The sequence below is a fragment of the Coturnix japonica genome, chromosome 2 (genome assembly GCF_054131305.1).
Source record: "Coturnix japonica strain WE chromosome 2, WE-NBRP24, whole genome shotgun sequence".
In the NCBI taxonomy this organism is placed as follows: domain Eukaryota; kingdom Metazoa; phylum Chordata; class Aves; order Galliformes; family Phasianidae; genus Coturnix; species Coturnix japonica.
In genome coordinates, this window is record NC_140664.1 from 125,547,945 (window position 1) to 125,564,915 (window position 16,971).

At 37.6% G+C, this 16,971-nt stretch overlaps 1 protein-coding gene across 5 annotated transcripts in view; it reads left to right on the forward strand.

Annotated features, from left to right (window-relative positions):
* Positions 1–16,971, forward strand: part of WAC (WW domain containing adaptor with coiled-coil) — a 51,658-nt gene that overhangs the window by 19,086 nt on the left and 15,601 nt on the right. For all 5 annotated transcript variants that reach the window (XM_015853212.3, XM_085538776.1, XM_015853210.2 and 2 more), the window contains exons 4-10: positions 1,448–1,554; positions 2,032–2,147; positions 2,550–2,662; positions 4,164–4,472; positions 13,549–13,794; positions 15,548–15,670; positions 16,676–16,824. In XM_015853212.3, the coding sequence (XP_015708698.1) occupies positions 1,448–1,554; positions 2,032–2,147; positions 2,550–2,662; positions 4,164–4,472; positions 13,549–13,794; positions 15,548–15,670; positions 16,676–16,824 (1,163 nt within the window). The remainder of the gene's footprint in view (positions 1–1,447; positions 1,555–2,031; positions 2,148–2,549; positions 2,663–4,163; positions 4,473–13,548; positions 13,795–15,547; positions 15,671–16,675; positions 16,825–16,971) is intronic.

The following is a 16,971-nucleotide window of genomic DNA, read 5'->3' on the forward strand; positions in this document are numbered from 1 at the left end:
CAACATCTTGACTGTGCTGAATGAAGTGCAGAGTAACTACTGTTATTATCAACAGTAGTCGATAAATAGTGCATGCAAATCTGTCTTTATTCCTTGTAGGGTAGGAACAACGTTGGTCATGGTGTATTTCTTTGCTTGTGTGCCTGACTGCTTTTCTATCCTGCATGGGGAGTTGGTGGAGAATTTTGTAGTAATTTTGTCAACACTTGCATTAGGTAGAAGGATCAAAAGACATTATTTGTATTATAATCTCTCCTATGCTGCATCTGATACACTGTAATCAGTCATTTTCTGCTTATGAGCTCTTAAAGTCTTAGAAAATCTTATTTGAACAGCTCAGTTTACTCCCACCTATTAGTCCAATTTCAGGCTCCCTATTTTTTGATGTGGTTACTCATGAGATTCAGTTCTTGGTGTTTGCAGAGCCTTCTTACTTCAAATTTAGATTACGATACAGTATGTGAAGTTAGTAGTTCCTGTTGTAGTAGTAGTTATGTACTTGGGGGAGAGAATAAGAGAGGGTCAGTGCTGATGTATTATTTCTCCTTGAAATCTGTAAGAAAATATTTTTTCTTAGCATGGTGTGGGGGAAAAAAAAAATGGGAAGAATGGAAACATTGACGAGACTTTTACTTGTTCAGAATTTTTCAAGGAATAGCATTCCCTAAGAGCAGGACATCTATACAGAGTTCACATAGGGTAAATGGGAGGGCTTATTTAACTGGAAATCTGAACAGTTAGTGTTGAATTGGTGATTTGAGTGTAGACACAAATGCAGATGTCAAATGCTGAGTTATCTCCTTTCTCAGTTCTCAGCTATTCTTTTGAGTTCAAGTGTTACAGGGAAGAAAGCCAGGTAACCTCAGTAAACAGTTGTTTGGGGTCCAGAACCATGCAAACCTCTGGGAAACGCTGCTTTAATATGCTTTATTGCAGAGTCTGTGCTGCAGGAAAACAAATTTATTCTATTTTCATAAATAGAAATAGTTACCTAGGACCAGTTACAAAGAAACTCAAGGGTGAAGAAAACAGCATTGCTTCAGTGAATTTGAAAGCTGATTTTGTGTACCATATGCTGAGGGCTGATGAGAAACCCTTTGAAACTTTCTGACTTTACAGGATAAAATGGTTTCTAATGTCTGAAGTAGTGCATTAGGACTCTGTCAGCATACTAATAAAATAACAGTAAAGGATACGTATTTCGTTTGTGGGATGAAGTTTGGGAGTAAGAACAGTGCAAGCTAAGAAATTGTAACTGGCGAGTCAAAGGAAGCTTTACCTTATATGCAACAGAAGAAATATTTGTGTGTCTCCTGAAACCATGATTGGTGTTGTGATACAGGTGAAGGATGTGCCCTCCCTGCTTTTTGCCTCCTTAGAATTCATTTATGTAATTTCTTTGAAAACATATGTGGTAAGCTGTTGTTTTTTTTCCTTTCCCTTTTAGGGACCAGTTACTCTCCACAAGAAAATTCACATAACCACAGTGCTCTTCATAGTTCGAATTCACATTCTTCTAATCCCAGCAATAATCCAAGCAAAACTTCTGATGGAGTGAGTATTTATGATTGGTATTTATCTCTGTATCACTCCATTCATATATATGCAGTATTTTCAGCATTATCTGAAATGCGAGACGTGTGCTTCCTCTTTTATTGAGTTCTCCAACATCAGTTTTTTTTTATGAACACTCTGTGCATCTGATCTGCAGTTATTAGATGTTGTAAAACTGTTCTAATTGATAATCATTGGAGGTTATCAGTATTGATGTTACTGTGTCCCAATAAGTATACTGGTAGTTTCTGATATATTTTTTAACGTTAGTGAGAATAAAACAGAAGAAACTATTGTAGAATGCAGCAGGAATATAGTGGTCACATCTTAATGCTTAACAACAATGGAACAGGCATTTAAATGGGATCTAAATGGAAAGCAGTTATATGGATACATATGAGGATGTGACATAATTTTGAGTGTGTGTATTAAGACTTCTGGTGTGGTCTTTTGTCCAACACTGTTTGTATTTTAAAGGCTTACGATTCTGCGGATGATTGGTCTGAACACATCAGCTCTTCAGGCAAAAAGTACTACTACAACTGCAGAACAGAAGTTTCACAGTGGGAAAAACCAAAAGAGTGGCTGGAAAGGTATGATACATATGTGTCTGTTTTCAACTTATAAAGAAAAGTGTTCTTAAACTCAACCACTCTATAAATTATGTTATCTAGTACTGCTGTAAAAGGCTGTGGTCCAAGTCTGTGCTTCTACCACCTGTACGTGACCTCTAGCACCTACCTTATCCCTGGGTGATTCCAGAACGGGGAGGTGAAATCTGTGTTTTCTTTGCTATGTTAGTGAGCTGAGCTGATCTGGTGTGGTGGGGGCTTGGAAAGATATTGGTGTAAGGAACAGCTGGAGTTTGCCAACAGTAGCAATGACCTATTAGAACGATTCATCTTATGTATCTTAGCCTCTAGAAAGTATTGTTAGGTGTTGTAAATCCTTATTTAACTTGTGTTGTTTTGTTGTTCTTTTTTTTTTTTCTTCAGAGAGCAGAGACAAAAAGAAGCAAGCAAAATGTCAGTTAACAGTTTTCCAAAAGATAGAGATTACAGAAGAGAGGTGATGCAAGCAACAGCTGCCAGTGGGTTTGCCAGTGGAAGTATGTGGTCTTGTGTTTTTACAGCAGTGTATTCTTGCCTTGTTTGCATTGCTCTTTTCCAAACTTAAAAATTTAAAAAATAAAAATGTTTCCTAAGCTGTTTTTCTCCTCTCTTTGTATAAACAAAGCCAAACTGATGATGCAGACAGTTATCCCAAGTGTTGTTCCCTAAAATAACTTTTGTTTACTAGGACAGCGTTTTCTTAATGCAGTTTTTTGTGGTACTTCTTGCAGCTTTTACTGCCTGATTTAGTTCTCTGTAGGTAGTTATTGATACAATTTGCACAACTAATAGTACAGTTTGAGTGTTGCACTTACTGAGACTTGATTGTGTTATATACTGAGCATGAAAATAGAAAAGCAGAAAAAAAATCTGAAAACTTGATTTCACATCTGAAAAATACAAACTAATTTAATAGATAATGGTATCAGTTTTTTTCAGAAACTTGTATACTTTACTGAAAGGATATTTTTGCTAAGCCAATACTATTAGCAAAGCAAGTTCCAGACCATGAATTTCAGTAGCTTGGAATGTTTTTCCTGAGAATATAGCTCGAAACTTTGCCAGATTTCTCTAGGAAACGTACAAACAATTCCTAGAAACGTGAGATTCCTCCTGTCTGCTGATACTGTTCTTATGGTTTTGTAGCATAAATCTCAAGATAGATTAAAAGTAGAAACCAAACTATGTATTTCCAAACTGTATTTTTCTTCCCCTTCTGTGGTACTTGGCTAAGCAAATGTGTGTAAAGGAATGTTTTTCTGTATATATTAAAACACATTGCCATGCTAGAACAAACTGTATGATATGAGAAGATAGAGTACTTGCATGTTTCAGTAACCACTAGTTTTGTGACATGTGAAAATCATGGAAAAAAATCTCAGTGCTTGATGTGTACACTGCACGGAGAACTTTAACTTCCATTAGCATGTGACAGATGCAAACTTGTCACTCATTTTGTATGTGGTCTTCTGAATTCATCCAACTGAAAGTCAATTCTTTGTGGCGGTATTCATGTGACTTGAAGTAGAATTCCTTGGAGGGTAGAATTGGAGACTACTTAATTAGGCATAGTGCTCAGGATTTTTAATGAACAAAAGAAAAAGGGCACAGATTATCTCTTCATGCTAAATACAAGTGGAAATAATAGATTTTGATTTAGATTTTTTAGGAACTTCAAAAGTTAACTTTGACCGTAACACTCGTTATAAAGCAACCTTTCATCAAAACACAGTGCTTAACTGGAACTCTAAATCGAGCAAAGGTCAGAGAAAATGCATTTTGTCAGTGAGTAAAATTGAATTTTGCCTTTTTTGATGCTGGTCTACTTGAGGTTGTTGTTTTTGTTTTTTTGTTTTTTTTAACTTAAGAAGTTTGGTCAGCTCTAGTTATTGATGTGCAGCTATATTGATCATAGTTACTGTAATCTTAGAGAAGTTTCTAATTTAATCTTCTTTCTTTTTCCTTATTGCAATGTTACTTGGGGAATCTTGACAAAAGTGGAAGACAAGCATTCCAGTGACGCCAGTAGTATGCTCCCACAGAATATTTTGTCTCAAACAAGCAGGCACAATGACAGAGACTACAGACTGCCCAGGGCAGAGACTCACAGTAGTTCTACTCCAGTACAGCATCCCATCAAACCAGTGGTTCATCCAACTGCTACCCCAAGCACTGTTCCTCCTAGTCCATTTTCTCTACAATCTGATCACCAGCCAAAGAAATCCTTTGATGCTAATGGAGCATCTACTTTATCAAAACTGCCTACATCTGCATCTTCCATCCCTTCACAGAAAACAGAGAGAAAAGGTATGTCTAATAAAATTCATTGTTTTTAAAACCATGTATTTCATTTGCTTTGCTGGTTCAATGTTACTTCCAGAACTTAAATGTACTTCTTGTGTTGGTTGTGAGTGCTTAGAGCCCAGTTAGCATTTTGATGGGCTTACTCCTTGTTACACAATTTTAAATGCATATTGTAGTGTTTACTGGCTTGTTCTGCAGATCATTATTTCAGTTCATCTTTTAGTAATGGGTTTTTTTCTTGCCTCATGTTGTTTTGGATGTTTGCTGTTTTTTGAGTTCTTAGCAAACATGCAGCTACACTGTTTGAAAGTCATTTTGGACCATTATATTTTTACTGCTCTTATGGCTTGGAATGCCAGTGTCAAACTGGAAATGCCATTCATACAGAAAGCTACAAAGTTTGTATGTTTTTAACAGCTTCTCAAAAGTCGCTGAAAGTTTGTATTTCTGTGTACCAGAAACTTTTAGAATAATCGAACAAAGATCAGGACTTTGTGCATTGTTTGTGACCTTAAAAAATCTGCATGTTGATTGGATTGAACTCGTTATTAGCGAAGAAGAGCTAAAGAAGATGGTGAGGATGGGGAAGTGGTACTTTGATAGAGCTGAGCTCATTCAAATGAGTAACATTTTGCTAAAAAAAGGTATTTTGGAGGTTTGGGGAGAGGAAAAAAATATTTTTTAATAAGAATTTTGGTTTTAATATAAAGTTTTACTGAACTGTTGTGACATTGGATTCATTTTGGAAAGATACTGAAATTTGTAAGTATGTCAATTAAGGAAGAGTAATACAGTCCTGAAAAGCACATTGAGACTCAGGTCTGAAGTTGGTCTTACACTCTGCATTTGTTTTCTTGCCTTCTAGTTTTCTTTATTAAAGAATTCCAGCTTTTAGCGCAGTTGGAAATTCTCCTGGCTATCCAAAAATTCCCAATGGAAACATTTCTAGTAATGTAAGAAAATTGTACGTGAAGGATTTTCCTTTTTTATGTGATATCTTGGGCAGTTTTCACATTACCTGGAATGTGAGTGTTGATGGTAAATACAGAGTAACAGAGGCAAGTCCTTTTCTATTCAACGTTGTAAAGCACGAAGAATGGTGTGCTGGTTTTCATGTGGTTCTTGAGCAGAACGCCAAGGAATTAGCTGCTAAGTCTCTGCTTTGAGTGCAGTTTGATACACTCTTCTAAACACTGACGGTGCAGATCGTGCATGTGAAATATTCCCTCCTTAGAGTCACAAAATAATTAAGATTGGACAAGAACGCTGAGGTCATCCAGTCCAGCCATCAGCCTACCACTGCCATTCCCAATAACTGTGTCCCTCAGTGCCACATCTACCCTTTTCTTGAAGACCTCCAGTGATGGTGACTCCAACCACCTCCCCCAGCAGCCTTTGGCAGTGCTTCACCACTCTTTGAGAATATTTTTTTCCTAATATTAAGGATAACCTCTTTCTTTCCATTGCTATCTGTAAAACGTTCTTAAAGAAACCCTTTGTTACTCCATTCTCGCATATTCCATTCCTGTTTGGTGTCCAATTGGACTTCAGACTGGGTATTCTTTTCCTGTTTACTGCATACCTTTATTAGTTGCTTCAAGTTAAACTGAGCAACTGAGACTTGCTGGAACTGAATGGATTTCCCTTTGGGTCAACTGCTTGAAACGTCGTCAGGTGGTTCTGGAATTTCTTAGATGTGGTGTTTGCTTGAGAACTTATCACATAGTTGGGTACGGACAGTAGAGATGACTGCGTGGGGCAGTCTTGATGCTATGAATCTTATCTTAAAATCCGTGTAACCTTAGGTGCTTCTTTATCAATAACGTAATTTCTGTTTTCCTATATAGGGGCTGTTTAAGCTTATAGGAATGAAATGGATAGATTCCATAATGATGGGTAGTTGATGTGACTGCTTTATGGCACTAAAGTATGAGCAAATACAGCACTTTGGGAACTTCAGGCAGGGTGAGTCCCAGTTAACACAGTTAACTTTAAGTTAGTAAGTGGTTGAAGTAGAGTATAAGAAAGTTAGGCTTCAAAAAGTTCTGTGTGAATTTTGATATTTTGCTTGAATTTCCTCCTTCAGAAGCATAAAAACTCATCTGTATTACGATAAAAGGTTGTTCATAGGGTACGCTCAGTAGTCTTGCCTTTTTCTTGCTTTGTGTTTATTAGGACTTGTTTTTGATGTTGGAACATGAAATTTGACCAGTGGAATATCCGTAGAACCTTGTGTATTTAAACAAAGGGAGTAAACTGTTGTACACTGCAGTGGTTCTGTATAGCTTTCCTTTGTTACTCACTCTCCCAGGTGCGGCTGTGAACCCGTAGTGTTGTAGGCATGCTGGTTTGTTGTACACAATGAAGAAAATCACCCTGTCACAGTTTAAACAAACTCCTAAAAGTATCTTTGTAGAACAGGAAAATAGTTATGGAGGTTTGTTCTTATGGTAGTAAAGGAAACAGCCTTTGATTTTTATATATATTTTTTTCCTTCGTCGTCGTCGTTCTCCCTGCTCACTAGCTGTACTGCTGTACCATCCCTCTCTCTAAGATGAGGTAAATCTGCCTTTTAGCATTGCATACTAAAGGACTTTGGTCCAAATGACTGAATAATACATGCAGTAAATTGCCTAAATTAATTCTCGCTTCTTGTCATTGTGTTACCGGTGGCCATATGCCATCTGGCATATGCCATATATGTACCACTGTTTTAATAGTTTTGTTAATAGCGTGTTATTTTTAAAAATGCAGTAATAGTTATGAAAAATAAAACAAAATCGCCAAAAACCAACAACACTTCTTTCAGCTCAATCTCTTTTGCTGCAGGGGTATGTTGTAGTCCCGCAAGGAGATTGAATAAAATCCCTGGCTGAACTCTAGCTCAGCTGTTAGCAGTAGCCCTCTGCCCTCATGGCTGGCAATAGTGGAGAGTTCCTGGGGAACTAATTGACCTCTACCCTTTGATTTGAATGTTCCAGTCAGAATCTGCTGCTTCTGTTTGTGCTCACTGTGAGTGCTCTATGCAGGTAAAGTGTGCGGTTGCATTTCCTACTTTTTGGCTGCTTTATCTGTAGGGCACATCACATACTTCGTGTCTCTTATCCACTTACTGAATGAAATGTCGTACTGTCCGTATCTTAACAGCATGTCTGTCCACTGGGTACTTCTCACACCTTTCATCCAAGTCCCATCAAGCAGCACTTCCATTTCTAGTGCAAACCCTCCTACAGAATTCAGCAGGATGGCCGGTGGTTGTGTGGGTTGTGCTGCTGATGCTGCCGTCCTGAAGTGGTTGGTCAGTGGTAGCTGAGCTTCTTCCTTCTCCTTTCCTCACCTGTTGTTTTGTACTTGTAACACTTCCTAGACTTCAGTGGTCAGTTATTAACATGACTCCTGAGATCATTGCGTCTTCTTTGGCCGAGTTCTGCAGTTCTAAGTTTATTGCTCAGTTCATGCAGTGGTTGCAAAAATTACATTAGTGGGACTGTTGGAGGTTTTTTCCCTTGTTTCATGCTTGTTTGCTCAGCATTGCTCTTACATTCATTTTTGGCAATAAAGCTAAAAATACAAAAACTGCTCTGACACTGCAGTGATCCAACAGGAGCAGAGTACAGGTTGGAGGTTTTTTTGTGTATCAGAGGTTTTGAGCACAGTTGAGAGCCCAGTTACTGTTGCTGTTGTTGCATTCATCCAAACGTTTTCAAAATGCATCTTAAAATATCTACGTATCTTGCTATAGCTTAATGTCCTTCATAGGTGAAATTGAATTAAAAAGCTCAGTGTGACTCACGCGGCACAGAGAACTTGGTGGAAAACACTCATTAGACTGTACACATGAGTACTTCAGGTGAATGCGTTATGGTTCTTAGTCATTAGCATTAAATCAAGTAGTTTGGTGAGCCGTTCTGTGAGTTGTTTAATTAATAGAACAGCAGTGAGCTTTATGGAACAACGAGGCATGAGTTTTCTGAGCATTTTGTGATGGTGTTTCCCTCCCATGGTGAGCACACTGAGGGCACGTGTGATTGTTGCTAACTGAGATCTGAGATCTAAGGCCAGCTCGCGATGTGCTGAGTGAGCAAGGATGAAGTGCTGAATTCAGAGGACTTTGAGTGCATTTTGTTCTACTGTTCAAAACAAAACTTAATAGGAAGAGCTAATTGGAATACTCGAGGGGTCACATTAATAATTTGGAAATTATGCAGTCAGCCCTAAGTGGGAAATTTCCATGTCATTTAAATAATAAAAACCTTTGAAATAAATCTTATATATGTGACAGAATAAGAAGCAGATACCTACAACAGTCTTGTGAAGCTACTTGATGTTTAGAGAATATCAGCCTCGTGGGTTGTCAGGCAGAGGACTGGGAGGGAAGTAGGTGTGCAAAAAAATCCATTCTCTCATCTCCGCTTTTCACCTGGGAACACTGAGCTTGGACAGCTCAGCAGTAGCAGAAAAGGGAAGGAAGAATGTTGCAGGCACAGATGGGAATGTTGCTGTGGAGCTGGGTAGGCCTCTGGTGAGACCCTGGTCTGATAAGCTGCTTTTCATCTGAAGCGCGGTGGCTGAAAACATGCCTCAGAATGAGATACACCGGATCCTACTTTGCTGAGGAGCAGCACAGTACTGTTGTGAAGGGGCCGTGATTAATGACAGCAAGATTCAGCAGCGTTTTAATTTACTGCCTCCAACTTTGAGAATAGAAGTGTTTGCCTTCTTGTCCCTAGGCTGTTGTTGGAGAACTCTGTGGTGTGGCTGCCAAAATTAATCTGCCATGTTTTTCTGAAGGGATTTCTTGTCCTTTTTGTTTAAGAATCAATACTGCTTTGGAATATCCATTGGAATGTTTCAGCTCCAACTGGAGGTGACTTTTCAGGGTAAAGCAGTAGCCTCCAGTTACTTCGTTTCAGCTGCCACTTCATGAAACCTGCAGCAAGGATCACCTTTGTTGTATTGGTTCTTGTCACTGATTTATGTCTCATGCTTGTCTACTTTTAGGCTAAGAGATGTGGTCTCAGGTCACAGTCCAGCAGAGTAATTAAAAACATTATAATTATGTTTATATAAAATTATAACATAAAGCCCTTTCCTAGACATGGTTGTCTTTAAAAATGCTCCATTCTACTGTATAACCACTTACTAAGCTCTTGATGTGGCTGTAAGTTAAGCTCCAAGCTTAATTGGTTTTGTTTTCCTGTTTCTTTGGACAGCTTCAGCTCTTGGCCTCATGGTTCAGAAGCATGTTTTGGTGTCAAAGCGTATGTAGGATTTATCTAATCATTGTTGGTTTTGTGTGCTGCTTTATTTCAGAAAGCACACTATATGTTTCAGATTGTTACAACAAAGTGAATTGATGGGTTTTTCTTTTAGAAGTCTTCTTTAAAGCTCTTGAAGTCAAAAGGTTTTTCCCTCCTTGGTGTATTTGCTTTCTTTTGGAATAGTGATCTTAAAGGAAGAGCTAAAGTAATGAAACTTTCAAGAACGGAAAAGATAACAGTAGATATTGTGCTCTTGGTTTTAATTCTTTATCAGATGTTTTAATTATAAAGTCCCAAATGAAACTATTAAATGATAGTAGCTGACATTGTATGTGACATTAGGGTCATTTGCCCAGTATTTGTTAGGAAGTTGGTGTTGACAATGAAGGGACTGCAGAATTATTCTGTCTAATGCCAGGCAGTTTTAGCTCATCATCATCTGATATTTTTACAGGCCTTGCAACACAGTAGATCTTTTCTTTAAGAATACTTCTAACAGACACAAGGTTTGCATTTGCTGCTTGTAAAAATATGCTTATGTTCAAAGTTAATCTGTGTTTGATGTATTAATAGTTAAAAGCAGATTTATGAATGACTGTCATTCTAGATCTGAATTAGAGTCCTTCATTTGCAGTAATACTGCATGTTCATGAGCAAGGTCCTGTTTCGATTCGGGTACAGACCAGTGTATCAGAGCTGTGAAACTGACTGATGTCTGTAAAGACATCAAAACATTCTCAGTATTGTGTTCTCTTCAGATGTGTTTTGTGATGGTTGAGATCTGAAATGAGAGTTACATGTCTGTGTAATTCCAAATATAATATAATTCCAATTAAGGTAGTGAAAAACACGTTTTTACAGAAATGGCCCATATTTCAGGGTTTTTTTTTTTAGCATATAGGGATTCGTCATGAAAGATTTTCCCATTGTAGAGAAGAAAATGGCTTTTCAGGCTGCTTGAAAAGGGCAAATCCTTTCACAGAGCATACCTTTCTCAGTTCTGATTTGGCAGAAACATTTTGTGCCCTTTATACTTTGCACGTTTAGAAGGTTATGAACACAGAGATGTGCTCCTCTGTTACATCTAGACTGCTGTTTTTGTAGGGTTAACAATCTCAAAAGCTGGCAGTGTTAGTATTGGCTGTGAACTTTTTTTTTCCCACATCATTTTCTCAGGGCGTTTAATTCATGTGATGGTACAGAAATTATATCTTCAAAGATGTGTTTTAACACATGTGAAACTTCTACAGTAGTACAGTTGCTGAACAGTGTTTCCATATTGCCCAAAAGGAATCAGTTTGATTGTGTCATTTTGGTTAGTATTCTTGTAGTGGAGAAGTTCTCCCAAACTTAAGTACTTCTGAAGGCTCCCTGGCATTCAGTGATTTTGTATGACAGATTCTGAGTCCTTTTGGAGAAGAAATGAGCAAATATCCAGAACTCATTGAAGGTTTGCCCCCACTGTGTTACTCGTTCAACTTTGCCTTTGATTCAGGTGTTTGTTTGTTTTGATGTATAAAACTGCAGCATGAGTGAAAGATACTTGGAACTGCTTGCTGTGGTGGTGTGGTTTGAAGCTCTGGAACTGCTTATGTGAATTAATACTATATTAGTGAGATTTTTCCTTGCTTAAAGCAGTTAATTTCTTCTTTAAACCACTGGCTGTACAGAAACGTGATTGGTCTGATCCGGTGCTAAGAGAACTCAATCTGTCTGTGAAGAAATCTTCACTGCATCTTGCTGTTAGTCTTGGTAGTTGCTTAGGTGTTTGGTTGGGTTTCAGTTGGTTGATTTTCTGTTCTTTTCAGAGTGTTTTGTTTCTTTTTAAATTAGGGTTGTCACAACCATCCTTGCCCCCTTCCCTCCCTCCTTCCCCCAGAGGTTCTCAGAGTCACAGGGTGAAAGAAGCGCTAACCGGCCCCATTCTGATAAGTTCCCTTGCTTTTGTCTGCCACTGCATGTATATGATAAAGGTTCAGTTCAGACTTTATAGTGTGAGAAGATTCTTGCTTACTTGATGTATCTTGAATTCCTGTAATTTTGCTAAACTAACTTGGAACACCTTAGCATTGTAAGATTTTTGTATGTAATATTTCTGCAGCAGACTGCTGACTGGGTGCATCCATGAGGAGGGCTGGTACATGGTTGGTTGTCCTGGTCACGTTAATGAAGAATGGATAAAGTTTTTGTAACTACTTCTTTTTTTCTCTTCAGTCATTGTAATGCTTCTTGTCCCTCCGTGTTATTTCAGGTTTTAAGTTCTTCTTAGGAAAGCTCCTGGCCAAATAACCAGGTCCCTTTACAAATATAATAAAATCAACCTTTTGTCCCAGGGTGTTTTGTAACTACACAAGGCTGTGTCTTTTTAAGAAGCTTGCCTGAAAGATCAGGCTGTGTCTGTGTGCCCTGACCTTCACATCCTTACAAGCAGTCAAACTGGAGTTCTTCTCTATTAGAAGTCAACCTCTTTTTACCTTTAATATCTCTCCAAAAGAAAAACCAACCTAACAAACAAACCAGAAATGTTTAGAGTGTGAGTTTCCCTCCCGGTTACTTTAGCTTTCACTTGGATTTTTTTTTTTTACCTGAAGTGTGGAATGTCTGTGTTGATGTTCTCTCCCTAATCTGAGGTGGGTTTACAATCCAGGTTTTCAGTGTTGCAGGCAAGCATTGTAAATGAGACCTTGGATCATCTTTCCACTCTTTGTTTGGGCTGTTTGGTACTATAGGAACACTGATCTGACAACCTGGGGGTGGAGACTTCAGGTGGAGTTGAAAAGGAGTGAGAGAATGGGAAGCAGGAATTGAAATACAGTGATCCAGGCTTCTAAAAGGAAGGGTATTTGACTCTATACCCATAGTAAGTGGAAATTCTTTCACTGCAGGAGTTTCTTATGGTACTGGAATGCAGGAGAGACTGTCATACTAACTGGAGGTTAAATTTAAAACTTTTTGAGGAACTCAGATTGTATCATGGCATTTTTCTTCTAATTAAGCCCAGTTTAACAATTTAAGCCCAATGTACAATATAACTAATAACTTAAGCGCTAAACAAGTATATATGCAATTACTTGCTAAAAAGAGAATAAGAGAGTAAAGGAAATAGATCTTGATGTTTGAGAAGAAGCTGATGAGTTTGAAATTAATTATGAGTAGGTACATGTTCAGTTGTTTTTCTCCAGTGGGGATGCTAACAACTCTTGTTTTAAATTTCGGGTACAATTTATCATCCTAACTATAATCCTGAGCACTGTAGCTGATTTGTACATTAGAAGCTTGCTCTTTCTTTTGTAGCTTTTGAAATCTGGTTTCTGAGTAAATGAATTATGTCTCATTCCCTCCCTCAAACTTTGACCATATTAACCAATCTGTTTGGAAGTCCATGGACTTCTTAATGCTCGTTGACACTGCGTATCTCCCAAAGAAAGTTTGGAATGACGGGTAAAAACGTATCCCAAGAGAATATATACTGCTAAAGAGGGCAGTAATGAGAAATTTTGGGCTTAAGTTTGTCATAGTAATTCAGAGTACACTGGGGGTAGGGGGGGAGCATTTGTCACGTTGACAGCGTTCTGTCCAATTCTTTGAAGTAAAAGTGTTTCTGAGTGTGTACCTAATACATAGTAAGTTCAGTAACCCAAATGACACTATTTATCAGGTATCTTCAGTTTTTGTTGCGTGAATTTTTGTATGCATTTTTTTTTCTTATAATGATATTTAAGAGTTTGGTCTCCTGAATTTAATATGAATATTTTACTAGTGAGGAGTTATGAGGCTGCATTGAGGCATATGAAAATTATTCTTTGTCTTCCATTTAGAGTCTGCATCAGTGGACAAGACTGTATCCCATTCTTGCACAACTCCTTCCACATCTTCTGCTTCTGGACTGAATCCAGCTTCTGCACCTGCTTCATCAGCTCCTACAGTTCCTGTCTCACCTGTCCCACAGTCACCAATTCCTCCATTACTTCAGGACCCAAATCTCCTTCGACAGTTGCTGCCTGCTCTGCAAGCCACATTGCAGCTTAATAATTCTAGCGTAGATATATCCAAAATCAATGAAGGTAAGGATTCTTTAAAGTTGATGTTATCGTTTATTGATGCACATTAGTACTCTAAGGGGGTTAAATTGTAGTAAATTCTGCTGTTACCTGAAATGACAAGTAAATGAATCCCTACCCAAAGTAAGGGTTGTTAGTTACATTGTTTTTCTGTTCAGCCTTTTAAAAATAGCCAGATGATGTTTAAGATTAATATGCTTGTGAATTCTCATGTACCTGAGTGGTTTTCACTGAGGCCAGGGATGGATCATTATATAAGCGTTCTCTTGCCCAACGTTTAGTTAGTTTTTCATGTGTTGACTTCATGCAGTGTTCTTTGTTTTCTGTAGCTTGAGCTGCCCTCCTTGTAGTGCTTGCAGATACCAAAACTTCGAGGGCTTTTGAAGTCTTGTTGCTTATCAACTTTTTTTATTTAACAGAATATGTTGGTCTCACTGAGTAAGATGGTCTATCAGTAATTTTGCTGGTGAGCTAAATTTAGTGCATCTGATCCATTTTTGCTGGATAGGCTTTGTTTGTTAGAAGAATTTGTACAACTGGGTGTTGTGCCTTTTATTGTTAGAACAGGTGGAGTTGGTGTATTTTGAGTGTTGTTTTATCTACTGGGATTTCTGCGCGTGGCAGTTTATTAAAAGAGGAAATGTTGTGCAGTGGGTTTTTTGTTTCAATTTGTTCTTCACTGGTCATCAATTTAAATAGGAGGCAAAACATTTGCGTGTTGTGCCCAGAGATCTTTAACCATTTAGAAGTGTGAACAATGAAAAAGCTCAAATTTTGCTTTGAACTTGGTAATTTTTACCTAACAATAATTTCTGTGGACAAACATCTCAGTTGGTTTCCTTTTAATCAACAAATATTATGGTTTCATCAGTAGTCCAGTAGGTTATTATTTACTTCCTGTGCTGGGAGGAGCTCTTAAAAAAACCTTATTTGTATAAGGCTGGACTGAAAAAGTAGGAGAATCATGTCTGGTTGGGTTGAAAAATGACAGTTCCTATTATGTATCCTGCTGTATTCTACTGGAAAGTCAATGACTTAAATTTCCAGTCTTTTTCTTTGGGCGTACTTGAGCAGCAGCTGTGTTCATTACTGCTGTGACAGCATGAGAGCCTGGCTGACATGCAGACAGGCACTGTGACTTCACCTTGCTCAGTGGGGCTACCGTCATCATGCACATAATGCAGAGAAAAATGAGAGCTTTGGGGTTTTTAACGTGAGAAACATCTCTTTTTTTTTTCCTCTAGCAGGAAGTTTCCTTTCCCCTGTAATTGATATTTTAAGTATTAGCATTTCTTGAACTGGGAATAGTGTTCACCCCTACCTTCATCAAACCTCTTTTAGTGAGCTGAAGTGATGATGGTTTATTTCTTCGTTATTATTACTATTTTTAAAGTTATAGTCATTAAAATATATATATATATATATATATTCCTTTACTGTAATAATAAATTGAATAAATGTTTTCATTATTTATAAGAACTATAATTGATCCATAAGATTGAGCTAAAGAATTGAAATTAGTTTCTAAAAGATTTTTAACTTTTTTCAATTATTCTCTTAAACTGCTAAATAAAGGGCTTGGTTAAACATGCCAAGCATTCAGGAGATGAATTTATGTCATTGATCATGCGGCTCTCTGGTCTGTCATGGATGTGGGGAAAAAATAACAGAGAAGCAGTTTCAGACTGGCTAAATACATTTAACAGTTTAAACTTTTATTTTAGAATCATCAGTAAAACGTAACATTTGCTTTTAGTTCTAACAGCAGCTGTGACACAAGCCTCTCTGCAGTCTATACTCCATAAAATTCTCACTGCTGGACCATCTGCTTTCAATATCACTTCCCTAATTTCTCAAGCAGCACAACTGTCTACGCAAGGTATTTAAAGTTATATTTTTTTTCGCTTGTGTAAAGAAGTAAGGTTGAATTTTATAAAGGCTGATGTGACTGAGACTTTAAAAAGGTGTCTCATATCTTTGGCCACATGATGTAGAGTATGTTGAATGACTTCTTTTTCCAAAGGTATGGTATCAGGGAACCGGAAGATGGCAAGTAACAAAATAGATATACTGCTATCTTGCCTTTTGTGATTTTCTTTGTGTATTAACTAAGTTAATACGAGCAACGTGAAATGTGCAGGTTTACTCTGAACCTTCATGACTTAATGTTTTTTTTATTATATTAAGCATAACTCTTACGTATTTGAACACCATTCTTTGTAACGCTGTGCAGCTGTGACAATTGAGGCAGGCCTTGAATTCTTGAAAGTGAGTTAATTCTATCTCCTGTTATCTGTAGATTTTTGTAAGTAATCTTTGGCTTCCAGGCATGGTATTACTTCAGATATCCTTAGTACGTTATGGTTTGTAACTTGGTAAAGCTAAAAAATGAAACCAAAACAATAAATGCAGGGTTTGTACTGAGTAGATAAGCAGTATTATACAAGTAGTAACTTTTAAAAAGTAAAATATGAGCTCTTGGATGTTTTGTTTGTTTGTTTTGGTAATTAGATGCTTAGAATGAATGAACACGTTTCTAAGTGTAGTGTCTGTGCATTCTCTCTGTTAAATTCAGTTGAGCACTCTGAAATAGAAATCACAAGTGCAACTAATTTAATCTCTTCAAGCGTAAAAAGGAATCGTACAAAGGCCTCTTCCTTGCTTTCCCCTTCTGCCAGGTTTTAGAAATGAATGGTGGAGAAAATACAAATCTTTAGTTGAAGTTGTTGTTAAACATTTAATTGTTCCAGTTGTTCGTCCCCCGCTTTGTTTCAAATTGAATCTGATTTTGTAATATCTAATACACAATACTGTGAAGTACTGGAAGAAAAGCTATTTCAAGTTGAGATACGGCTTTATAAAAAAACAATGTTGTTCTTCACAGCTCAGCCATCTAATCAGTCTCCAATGTCTTTAACGTCTGATGCCTCATCACCAAGATCATATGTATCTCCCAGAATAAGCACGCCTCAGACTAACACCGTTCCACTTAAGCCTTTGATGACTACACCGCCGGTATCATCACAGCAGAAGGTAAGTTCCTTCTGATTTGTGGCATATTGCAGTGAGATACCACTCAAGGTAATAGTGAGTATTAATGCTGCATATTCCAGGTACTAACTGTTACTTGTAGGATGATAATTATCTTTCTCAGTAGAAATGGAAACAATTGGAAGCAAC